Source organism: Vicugna pacos, chromosome 3 (assembly GCF_048564905.1).
Source record: "Vicugna pacos chromosome 3, VicPac4, whole genome shotgun sequence".
NCBI lineage: Eukaryota > Metazoa > Chordata > Mammalia > Artiodactyla > Camelidae > Vicugna > Vicugna pacos.
This window is the reverse complement of record NC_132989.1, coordinates 75,953,449-75,965,989: the sequence shown is the minus strand read 5'-3', so window position 1 is coordinate 75,965,989 and position 12,541 is coordinate 75,953,449. Positions and strand designations below refer to the sequence as shown.

Here is a 12,541-nt window from a genome sequence, read left to right as displayed (position 1 = left end):
AAACTCATGATGCGTCGTACAATCACGAGTGCTCAGATCTGAGCCATGGCCCATTTCCCTTTAAGCATGCCTCATTACCATGCCCACAATCTGTTCATTGTACAGTTACTTAAGGTGAACGCATCTCAGCTGTCATGCTTTTATACAGTAACCAGGATGTGAATATATTTTGGTCATAGAAATACTAAAACTCTCTCTGATGGGGATGGTAATATTAAATTTGAAGATCTCAAATGTTTTTAATATTGTAAGTAAAAACCACTCAAAAGGGTCAAACCCTTACTTGGAAATTAGACATTACACACAGTTTAACGTTAGAGCAGCATTTTAAACTTTGCTCTTTTTGGCATTTAAGTAATTCAGTGCCTTTGGTATTATAGATACTGACTTAGAATTGCTGTTCTTCAGTTCTTTGTCCAAGTGGTTCCATGTGGTTGAGCAGGTGCACTCTGGGCGAAATAATTGATATTTAACCATCTTACTCATTTGAATGCATGTCTAATATTCCAATTATTCTAATATTGCAATCATCTTTCAGGTCTGTGGCACACCTGAATACATTGCACCAGAAGTGATTCTGAGGCAGGGCTATGGGAAGCCGGTGGACTGGTGGGCCATGGGGATTATCCTCTATGAATTTCTGGTTGGATGCGTGCCATTCTTTGGGGACACTCCCGAAGAGCTATTTGGACAAGTCATCAGTGGTAAATATTGTCAGGAGTTATCTTTAAGCCACTATTGGGGAGAAGCTATTTCATATAATTCTGTGGCGTATCACTGTTTTGACTACTAAAATGTTAACCTTTATCAAACAGTATAGCCAGCAGATTAAAAGAACTCACTCCTCATAGCACATAACTGACTTTCACATTCTCAGGAGAGCAATTTGTGTTGGAAATTGATCCGAGGAAGTTTTGTTAACACGGAATTTGGAAATGTACTAGCAATGGAACCGATTTTTATGGTCTGCTTTTTCTGCAAAAGAAATTGGTGTGGGATTTGCAAATGATTTCCCTGCTGTCCGGTCTTCCTTTCCTTAATAGGAATGTTGCACCAGGGAAGAAAAGGTTAATGTGGGTAACATTTACATAAATGGGGAAAAATGGCTAATGGCACAATGAAGAAATTAACAAAAGTGTAATAAACCCTAAAACAAATGTCTACCAAATAATAAATAATGAGAATGGGGAGGAAGCAAATTTAATCCACAGATTGTTAATGATTTCATTGGTAGTTGTTACAGTGTAATGTTATTTCTTAACAGCTGTTCATCTTTCATTTAAATTCAATAACCTTTAGATGTTAACCTGCGAGCTGACCCTAACTATTGTTATGCAGCTTGTGGCAAAACTAAATGATAATTAAATAGGCTCTGTTACTACCCTACCTGCTGTTTTTGTAAATTTCCCCAGAGCAGAGATCAGAAAGGCCTCTCTTCCTCAAAGGTGGTCAGTCATCACTCACATCTTTATCACTCACCTCTGGTCCATTCTGGCCTGTGCTTGCAGGGTCCCACAGTGGACACACCGGGACAATTCCTTTCGGTATCAGGAGCCCCTTAATCACAGCATTATTTTTCCATTGTTGACTTTGCAAGCCAGGCATATTTGTAAACTTTAACACAGTAGATTTGTGAGTTGCCTGCAGTGTATAACCCTTTTATACAATATCTGAGCTGTTTATGGATTTATAAGTAGGCTGTTTTCTGATATACTGAGTCCTGAATGGCAAGAGGAATCAACTGTTTAATTAACACAAGCAGCAAATGCTGGCTTTGTTCTTGATGCCTTACGGCTCAGATGCATATTCATGTTTTATTTTCCAAATCAGATTTAAAGTGCAGCAGAGAAGCTAGAGGCAGGCACACAGAGAAATAACTCATGTTTTTATTGCATTTCCGTGCACACAAGCATGCACACCTATCTTCAGGCAAACTCTTGTAGAATGTAGAGCATATTCTAATATTTATGACAGATTTTAAATACTCCCATTGCTACAATTCCTCTGGATTTTTTTTCCTCCTTTAGTCTTAGCATTTTGACCTTTCCTTTGTCTCTGGAAATCATTACTTTTACAAAACTATTTTTCTGCTGCTTGGAGCAGAAGAACTCTATGGCTGTGGCCAGATTCTCAACTGAGGATAGTAGCAGGAGAGAAAATCAGACTCTGGGATGATTCCTGGATGGGTGACCACCTAAAATGCAGGTGTTTGGCGTTTTTACTACATCGAGTCCTCTCAATACCTAGAGGACCAATTTGTAGTGAGCCAGTTCTGCCAAAGGAGAATGAACCCAAAAGGCAAGTGAGAGATCCCACTGCTCACTGAAATATTCTCTCTGAATGTGGAAAGCTCTGCTATTCATGTCTCATACAACAGGCCTAGGAATCAACTGAAGATCTTGTTTAAATGCAGATTCCGATTCAGTAGGTCTGGGGTGGGGCCTGAAATTCTGCATCTAGCAAACTCCCTGATGCTGTCCATGCTGCTGGGACCCGGACCACCATTTGAGCAATAAAAGTATAAACTACTTTTCTTCCTTCTAGATGAGATCAACTGGCCTGAAAAGGATGAGGCACCACCACCCGATGCCCAGGATCTGATCACCTTGCTTCTCAGGCAGAATCCGCTGGAGAGACTGGGAACAGGTTAGAGCACATGTTTTAATTTTGCTAAAATGCAAGAAATACTGTCTTTGTGGAACACTCAGAGGGTTTTGTTTTTTTCCTGCTTTTTGCGTGGGAAACATCTGTTGGTTGATGTAGAATATGGCTACAATACATTATAACAAAAATATTTTGATTTTTTTTTCTGATTCAGAGAAGTGTGTATACTAGGAGGGTTGGTGACTGTTGTTGTTTGTCTCTGTGTTTTGCTCTTGTTTTTTGCAAAGCAGAAATTATTCTTAATTTATCTCGATAACTAAAATTTCTCTGAAAGAAAACCTCAAGGGCCCTCGTAAGTCTTCTGTCTTAAAAAGCCTGACTCTTAAAACTTTGATACAGAGGATTAGAAATGTGGAAGATTTTTTGTTGTTGTTGTTTCGGGTTTTAAGTGTGTGTGTGTGTGTGTGTGTGTGTGTGTGTGTAGACTGATCTGATCTAGCACGTTACTGTCTGTAGGCTTTGAAATGGGTTATCAGTACTTGAACTAAGTCCTAGAAATGAGCGCCTGGGGTAGAGCTGTACTTTCCCATCAAGGCGATCAGCACTGTGGCCCAAGGAAGAGGATTAAAAAACACTGACTTTCAGGATGAAAAAGATGGTAGATTTATTTCTTGCTGATTGTTTTTCCTGACTGTTCTGCTACTAGTCTTTTGTTTTTCACCAGTTCTTTTTCCTTTTCTTCCTTATGTTCCAAATAGACAGACTTAGAGATCCAAATAAAGCGTTCTAGCCAACCGCAGTGAATTTATCTAGACGAGACTAAATATTAAATATAAACACACATCATGTATATACACACAACACACACACATGCACACTGTATCCATATTGTCATCAGTGAAAATTGCCGTTGTTGGGTTGTTTACTCTAAACTGTTTCATTCTACCCCATTTGACTAGAAAGATCCGAAACTACTGGAAAGATAATTCTCTCACCTGTTTTTTCTAAAACAAAAGTCATTTGCAGCAGCTCCAAATACATGTCTTATATTGTTCTCGACATTTGGCCCTAGCTTCACCAGTTGGAAGGCTCTGTTCTTGCTAAAGTATGGAATGCTATGCTATTAGAGTTTATGATAATGCATTAAAACCCATGGGCCCAATTTTTGTTTTGTAAATATTGATTGAAACACAGAAATACTGTACATTCACATATTGTCTCTGGCTGCCTCCATGCTGCACTGGTGGAGTTGTGTAGTCATGACCAACTGCATGGCCTAAAATATTCACTCTTTGGCTCTTTACAGAAAATCTTACGCATCCTATCTTAGAGAATGCAAGAAGTTTTTAAAATCAGGACTCGGTTGGGAAAATTGCTTCGAGTGGAGCTTTGTACTAGAGCACCATGTACTTTTTCACCTTTTTCGGTGGATGAGTGGGCCTTTAGGAAAGGCAGTCCAAGGGAAGGTAATGGCCTAAGCTCTGAATAGTGGCCTAAATTTAGATCCAGCCGTGTGACCATGAGCAGGTTATTTCCCTTTCTGTGTCTCACTTCCTCGTCTGTAAAATGGAGCTGATAATAGTAGCACCGCAGCACAGGATTATAGTGAAGGTAAAGATGGTCAGCTCCGGCTCCGACAGCCAGGCGTGACGCCACTGCTGGTGCTGCCATGTTTATTTTCCTGGGTATGTAACCTCCTGCTTTCCCCTTCGGACAGAGGAGACTTAGAAAGGGTGGTGGTGCCCCTACCTTTGAGCAGATTGAGCTCTTTCTGTTTCTTCCCACTTGATTTGGTTTTCCTTCTGTCTGAAGTGACTAGCACACTTGTTATTTCCCACCGTCTGTGACTTGCAGTCAGACTTACTTTAGTTCAAGAGAGATGAGTAGCTGTCCAAGAAAGAGTGTTCGGGCTCTGTGTGGGGCAGAGTTTTGAGGAGGGATTTTGCTCACCGGAGTCAAAGAAGCAGTGAGAAACAGTGGCACTGTAAGACTGTCCTGCAACAATACAAATATCTGTTTATATATCCTCCCCAGCTGTCCCGAAGTGCAGTCCTAAGGTGCGACTGCAAGTAATATGTCAATACATCCTTTCTGAGTCCCAGTCAGAGTTCATGTGTCAGTTTGGAGAGTTTTGTCACTTAATATTCTGCCCATTTTCCCCCTCTGCGAATATGTGGACTCTTGATTCACTCAACAAGACGGGGCTGTGATGGTGGTCAGCACATCCAGGTTTATCTATTACATGCTGCAAGTTATCTCTGCACATTTCCTCCTTGACCGCTGCTTTCAATCTTTTCAGGGTTTGACAGTTTGAGAAACAAATCTAGCAGAAGCTCAAAAGAGACATTTAAAAGACCCTGCCCCAGCTCTTAGCATTGTCACGGAGTGCTTGGCAAACAGGCAGGTCCAACGTGACAGGTCCCAGTAGGGCCTGGAGAATGAAGCTGCGAATCCCACAGGCCTGCCATGCTGCTTGCAATGACAGCATTTTGGATTTAATGCATATTTAGCGGGCAAAATAATGCACCGTGAAAATGTGCAAGTGCACATTTGCCCGAGAGACTAGAGAGGCTGAGAAAAGGAGTGTGAAGAACATAATGGATGTTTAAGAAACTTCTATGAAAGGAGAGAAAAATTCAAGGGGAAACATTAGTGCCAAAGCATAACTTGCAATTTGGGAACTTGTTGTACTTGAACTTGACCTTTGAACCTGTAGTGCATTAAGTGGCAGCCAGGCTCATTGGACTTCAGAGCAGCTCACACGTGACTGACTCCCACCCACGAACGTGCTGGGTGCTGAGTCCTTTGTTCTTTGCCCAGAGTCTCAGTTTCCTAATCTATGAAAATGAGCACGTTACATACCTGGCAGGATTATTGTGCAGACCCGTTCATGAAGGTATCTAGTACATAAACCTCGTATATAATAGGAGCTCAAGAAATAGTCACTTTCCCTTCCCTTCCCTTCCTGGTGAATTCTTCCAGTGAGAGCTGGCATTTGCAGGAGTTCCTGTGTCTGATGATTTGTATTTGGCTTATAAAGCCGTCATCTATGCTATATCAAAGTTTGGCCCAGAGGTAATTTTTCCCCAGTGTGTCCCTTTGATTCTTTCATTCCCCATCTCTCCAAAAGTGCGTGAGAAACAGGAGTGATAAGCAACTGCTTCTCAGTGGGGCACAAAGGCCAAAGGGTGAGAACTGTGAGCTGGGACAGCAGTGGGCTGTGAGTCCTTGGGGAGGACCCATTTGTCATTCTTCACAGACATGGAGCGATGCTCTCACCAGTGAGGGTTCTGAAGATTGGCAGGTCGGGGAGTGAAAACTCAGACCCTCTGGGTATGATCTGGAAGTGCCTTTTGAGCCTTTGAGTCTGAGAACAGTGCTTTTCTGGGTAGAGTTCAATGACCTGGCAGTGTCAGCTGTCATTTGGTGTGGCCCCATGAGTGGCAGCTGAAGTGACAGTCATCGTCACTCAGGTATAGTGTGAGGTATAGTGTGTGGTGGGCCACTACGTAGAGCCTAACTCTTCGGACCTCAGTGTCGCTGGCACAGTGAGGAAATTGGATAGATAAATGTATAAGCCCTTCTAGCTCCTCCAGGAAAAGGTCACTAGAAGAAAATATGTTTGGGGCTGTTGGCGGGGTGGACGAGAACCAGGATGCACGGAGGACCAGGGCTGGGCTGTGCAGAGGGTACTCAGAAATCGGCTGTTCTGCTCAGGTGCCCATGATGAGCAGTTGTGAATCCATTTGCAGGATGATACGAGAGAGGTGGCATGGTAGAATGCCTCCCCCTTGTGTGGCGGGTGGCACTGTGGCACTGAGGATGGACCTGGCTGTTTTTAGACCTCAGCCTCAGCCCTTCTAATCCTTACTCACTGGATGATCTTGGTCCAGTGTACTTTACTGATTATTTTTATTTTCCCCATCCAGAAATGGAGTTGATAATGCCTACTTTGTGGGGTTACTTTCAATGGCTTATCTAAAGGAAGCAAGTCGGCTTTAGCATCTCGTGCTGTGCTTGTCAAAGTTGGCCCTCAGGTCACAGCCACCAGCACTATTGCTGTTGGGATCACCGACAGGCTTGAGTATTGTGCTGTAAACATGGAGAAAGCCTGGGCTGGAATTCCACGTAAAGATTCTAATCAAATGCCTTGTAAAGAACCCATTCTCCATTTTGAGGAATGATTTTCCCAGTTTGCTTTTTTCTCTCCGTTCCACTGTTTACAGAACCCCAGTTTCCCCTGGCTGAGTTTGGAGCTCCTGCAAGCCTGCACCTTGTGCAGTGCCCCGGGGGACAGAACCACATCTTTGAACCATCCAGACGGCTCCCCTACCCCAAGACCCAAGCCCATTTTTCATTCAGCTTGCATTTCTCTTCCTATTCCTTTTGAACCCCACTGAGGACAAGATGAGAAGCCTGGGTGACAACTGCATTAAAGAGGCATTTGCATCACACTTAGAGGGCTGTCTCCTGGTGGAGAGGGTGATTAGATGGCAGTGCTAGTCTGGAGAGAAATCTCTCCTCCTGGTATTGTTTCAAGATTGATTCTTCCTCATCTCCTCCACCAACAGCGTGTGTGTTGGCAGCAGGGCAGGTGTCTGATTCTCACTAGGATTTTACCATGTGTACATCTTCTCTTGACACGGGAGATAGTACAGTATTTTGATGGGGTCTGCTCTTAAAAATCTCCCTTTAAAATCATGAACTGAATTAAAAAACATTATTTCACTGAATTGTGGTATCAGGCTCACTTGGCCAAAAGAAGCCTAAAACTTCAGGATTGTGATTGATTTTCATCACGTGCATTGCACATTTTTCAAACAAGTTTGCCAGTTTCTTACTGAAGAATCTGTAATCCACAGAATCTGATTCCTACCAATGTTAATGAGGAATCCAATAAAATGGAATGGTAACCATTATATACTATTTAGGACAAATTTATCTTTATAAAAACCTTACCTCCCTAGGAAATATTGCTGTGAACACATTTTGCACCTTGTTAGAATTTCCTTGGGTTTGTCATGAGCAAGTCTACTTTGGGCCAGTGTGTGTCCACGTCCCCAGGTTCAGCATAACCTGATTTTAAGGGGCCACATCATTAACCTTTGAAAAATAGGGAAGTCGTGGAAAAATTAACAAAGAAAAACTGTGCCGTAGCAACTGCTATTAGCAAAATCACACCTCCTGCTGATAAATTACGGGAAAATTTTTGGAGGTTTTGCTTGTGGGATGAAAAAGATCCATGATTTCTTTACTTCTCTCATGATAGAACTTTTTGGGGGGTAGGGTGGCGGGGAGATTGTTCTTAAAAACTGATGCTTACCTTTGCTTGGAGGACAATTTAACTTTTCCCTCTGTCCTTCCCCTCCGCTCCCTACCCCAAGGTGGTGCATATGAAGTCAAACAGCATCGATTCTTCCGTTCTTTAGACTGGAACAGTTTGCTGAGACAGAAGGCAGAATTCATTCCCCAGCTGGAATCCGAAGATGACACAAGTTATTTTGATAGTATGTGTATTATCTGACAGAAAACATTATTGGGCCTTTACTTTGTAGAAGATCAGTTCTACTTTTGTTTTGTTTTGCTTTGTTTGGAGGTACTGGGGATTGAACCCAAGACCTCGTGCATGCTAAGTACATGTTCTACCACTGAGCTGTACCCTCCCCAGCTCTACTTTTGAAAGAAACTTCCAATCTTGAACCCACAAGTTCTGAAACATAATGTTGCTTTGATATAGAAACTCATAATTAAAATATCTAAATTAAAAGCTGAAATTCTGAGTAATTGGAACTGTTCCCAAACATTTCCCTGCAGCTCGATCAGAGAAGTACCATCATATGGAGACTGAGGAAGAAGATGACACAAATGACGAAGACTTTAATGTGGAAATAAGGCAGTTTTCCTCATGCTCACACAGGTTTTCAAAAGTAAGTGGACTGTGGTATAAACACAGAGGGTCTCTGGGAGAGTCTCTCACTGGGCTGATAGTTGGTGCCTTAAACAGCTGCACAGGATTATAAAAACCACCTATGGTGTGTGGGGGGTTGGGGTCTCCTATACTTAAATTTCCCTTTTGTTTGGGAAAAATGACTTGACCCCATTATCTTGATAATCCAGAGTCCCTACCCCGTTGCGGGGGTCTGTTCCTCTGTTTCACTCTCCATAGATTGACATCTTTTTTCTTGGAGGCACAGACTAACACTCGTAGTCATTCTTCGGAATGCGTGATCCTTCCTGGGTGCCGGTCTTGCCCTGCTGCCCTGGTCCAGTTCAGCACCAGGCTGTGGAGGCATCCTCACGTTTCTTTCATCTTATAATGAAGGATGTTGAGGTTATTGTGTGCAGAGCCCTCTCCTAGTATCCCACGGAATACAACACAAAGGAGAAGGCTCAGTCTCTGACATAAGCCCAGACACTTGGGAACAGTTGACCGTGGAATGAAAAAGCCTCATAACCAGTGACAGAAAACGTAAGTTGTATTAAAGAGGCAGTTAAGAAGCCAAGCGAGAATTTTGGAAGTGGTAGAAGATAAAATCGATGCTGGAGAAAGACACTTCTTAGCTGGTAGTGGTGAGAATTAAAAGACAAACAAAACAAAGACAACTGATAGTCCTGGGACGGGGTGGGGTCCTAGGGAAATGGAAATGAACCTAGAGGACACCCTGCCTTCCCTTTGCTATTTTCAGTAGCAATGTGTTTTCTGTTGCCATGGCATTTTGCATGGTTATCGTGCAGCTTTTCTGTAGCATTGAATGTTTTAAAGTGCTCCGTACCTTTCTAAGTGACTACCCGGAGTGCACCTGCAAGTTGGCCGGCGCTGCCCTCCCTTTTTATAGGAAGGACAAAGGGAGGTAGGGATTTCCCTGGAGGGGTTGTGCAGGTCTGTCCCCAGAGCCAGGGCAGAAGCTTTAACACTGAGTGCGGGCTTTCCCAGTACCTGCTTCCCGGACCATCAAAGCCAGCCACGAAGCTGTTCCTTCCCGCTGTCCCCTGTTCTTAAGCCTCCTTCCTCCCAATCCCTGTAGAGCGTAGGAGGTTTAAGGGCCATTCCCATGAAGCAACAGGTGGCTGGGTTGGGCAGTGATGAGTGCTTCCTGGGCGGGGCTCTAAGCTGCCTATTTTACCTTCCATCCCTTTCGGAAATCCCAGTACCAACCTATGCAGCCACCTGTCTGTATATGTGATTTATAAGCCAAACAAATACCTCTGAATTAACCAAATGTGTACTCTCCCCTTACACATCTTGAAAGAGGTAATTTATTATTCTCTTCACCCTCAATTGCAATGCATTTTTCTCCTTCTCGCCCCTGACTGGTGGCCATTAAAATTTTTCCCTGTGATTTTCTTTTTCTGATTGACTTCATGGTTAAAAAGTAATCTAATGTGTGCATCGATCCCAGGCCCAGAAACCCCAGCGCATCTATGGATATTGTTTGCAGACACAAAGTCCATAGTGAGATATGGCGAGTGGGTGATGCATTCATAGCTGCCCATGCCAAAGGAAAACAGTTAGACTTGAGAACTCTCCTCAGAATTCAAGTAAACAGTGTTGGAAAGTACCTCCTGAATACGTGGTCCCAGTTCAAACTTGAGTCATACTCTCAGGTTTTCCTCCCAGGATTTTTTTTTTTCTGTCAAACTGTTCCAAGAAGATATTAATCAGCACTGACTTCTTGCCTTGCAGGTTTTCAGCAGTATAGATCGGGTGACTCAGAATTCAGGAGAAGAGAAGGAAGACCCCGGAGACAAAACCAAAAGCACGACTTTGCCATCCACAGAAATGTTAAGCTGGAGTTCAGAGTATTCTGAAATGTATGTGAAATGCCTGTTAAGAAGTATGATATGCAGCAGCTACCAGAGCAGTGATTCTTAAGTGTGGGTGTGCATCCGGGTCACCTGGAAGGCCTGTACCAGCAGAGCATGGGGCCCATTCCCCGAGTCTCTGACCCAGGAGATCTGGGATGCAGGCTAAGAAGGTGCATTTCTAACAAGGTCTCCCAGGAGATGCTGATGTTGCCAGTCTGGGTACCACACTTTAAGAATCACTGCCCTCAATGTGTCTTGGTTCGGCTCTCTCAGTTCCATTTTTACCTGGTTTCTTTCTTCCCAAATTCACCTTGAACACAGTTTCCTAATATGTATAGATTCATGACTTTGTTTTTTTGTTTGTTTGTTTTTGTGGGTTTTTTAAAATATAAAAAATAATCTACATTTTCTTCCCACAGCTTTCACCCAAGCTGATCCAACCTTTAGTCTTTAAAGTAGGAAGGAGAGGAGCAAGTTTTTCCTCATTTTCTGCCATTATTCTAAACAGGAGTTTCTCTCCAAAAGAGATCTTAGGATTTCAAGTGAAGGCTAGATGAAAGGCTTTTAGAAATGTCATGAAGGAAGCGAAGTTACTGAGTTTGCTTTAAGCATAGAAGCCCTAAACCTATGTATTTCATTTAAAGGGGTTTATACAGCTGCAGTAAGTTAGCTCCAAAAGTGATTTTGCCGGAATATCTTTAATACTACAGATCAAAGAGAAATAAACAATAAAAAGCAGGTGACTTAGAAAGAGTTGAGCATAAGAAATTTCAAAACTCAAGATCCTATCTTAAGCTACTACTCCAAAAACTCCCCTTAGAGATCCCAGTAACTAGAGGAGTTTCTCCTTTATCTGTGTCTTGAGGGAGAGAAGACAATGTCTGAGATGTTTTTGATTTTTATTAAGGCAACAGCTATCCACATCCAATTCTTCGGATACCGAAAGCAACAGACATAAACTTGGGTCTGGCCTGCTTCCCAAACTGGCTATTTCAGCAGAGGCAGAACAAGAAGAGGCTGCCCCCCACCCCAGAGAGCTGCATGAACAGCCAGAAAAGCCAGCCCTCCCTCCTGTGGAGGGTGGTCAGGAGGAGCCCGAGGTCACCACCCCCGCCAGCACCATCAGCAGCTCCACCCTTTCAGGTAAGCCCCTGAGCATGGCGCTTGCCATCCAGGCATCACCCAGCACATTGAGAGGGGACTGCTGGTGCCCGGAGACCCAGCCAGGCAGTGATGATGGGCGTTTTGTGCTGCTCCACTCCCTCCGCGGCCCCACTTCTTAGGCTTGGGTGATGAGCTCCTCAGAACTGAGATCAGATGTCCCAGACCACTCCGCAGTGTCTGGCCATACATCAGATCATTCTTGCTTCATCTGAAGCCTTCACTTCCGCAGCTGGTTTTCGATGGGTCCTTTGACGGCCATTAGGGAAGCACGTTCTCTGTCATGGGTGCAAAGGCATGTCTTGTGGCACTGCTTCTGGCTCAAAGTTTGTAAGCAAGAGTATCAGTCACATGGCCAAAATTACCCTCCACCGTGTCTTAAAGCATCACCCATAAGGTACAGTGTAAGCTAGTGTACCCTGTAGTGTTGGAGCAGGTGGTTATTTCTTTGAAGGAGTTGGTTTTTGTTAGGGGCCACACTGTACCCCATAACTGTAGCGTTTCCACACTAGACCCTCATCAGTACAGCAGGATGCTCATACTGTGAGGTTCACAGTGGCCTTCCATGTATCTAAGACGGAGAAGGGAGAGGGGAGTCAGAAATGCTAAACACCGCATCTTAGGTGCCTGTGCAACAACTCCATTGTACACAGGTTACCTTTGCAGCCTCTGGGTAACTGGTGCAGACTCTGCTGAGACATCTTTGGCTGTATGGGAGGCAGACCAGGGGCCTGGACTTTCCCTGTGAGAGCACTTTATGATGTCACTTTTGTGTGAAGTAAGCCTTCCTGAGAACAAGAACAGTGTCTTCACAGGCTTAATGAATCACGAATACTTGCTGGTCCTTAATCATAGAGGTGTCCTCATTAGATGATTGAATTGGCACTTCCCCCAGAGCAAGTCCTGAAAGTGCATTTAAAATATTACTTGGTTTGTAAAAATTTCATGCACAACATATCCTTCTGTAGAG

General features: G+C 43.5%; 1 protein-coding gene across 9 annotated transcripts in view; it reads left to right on the top strand.

Annotated features, from left to right (window-relative positions):
- Positions 1-12,541, top strand: part of MAST4 (microtubule associated serine/threonine kinase family member 4) — a 517,925-nt gene that overhangs the window by 481,617 nt on the left and 23,767 nt on the right. For all 9 annotated transcript variants that reach the window (XM_072958571.1, XM_072958578.1, XM_072958570.1 and 6 more), the window contains 6 exons: positions 539-704; positions 2,545-2,646; positions 7,989-8,111; positions 8,419-8,531; positions 10,289-10,416; positions 11,318-11,553. In XM_072958571.1, the coding sequence (XP_072814672.1) occupies positions 539-704; positions 2,545-2,646; positions 7,989-8,111; positions 8,419-8,531; positions 10,289-10,416; positions 11,318-11,553 (868 nt within the window). The remainder of the gene's footprint in view (positions 1-538; positions 705-2,544; positions 2,647-7,988; positions 8,112-8,418; positions 8,532-10,288; positions 10,417-11,317; positions 11,554-12,541) is intronic.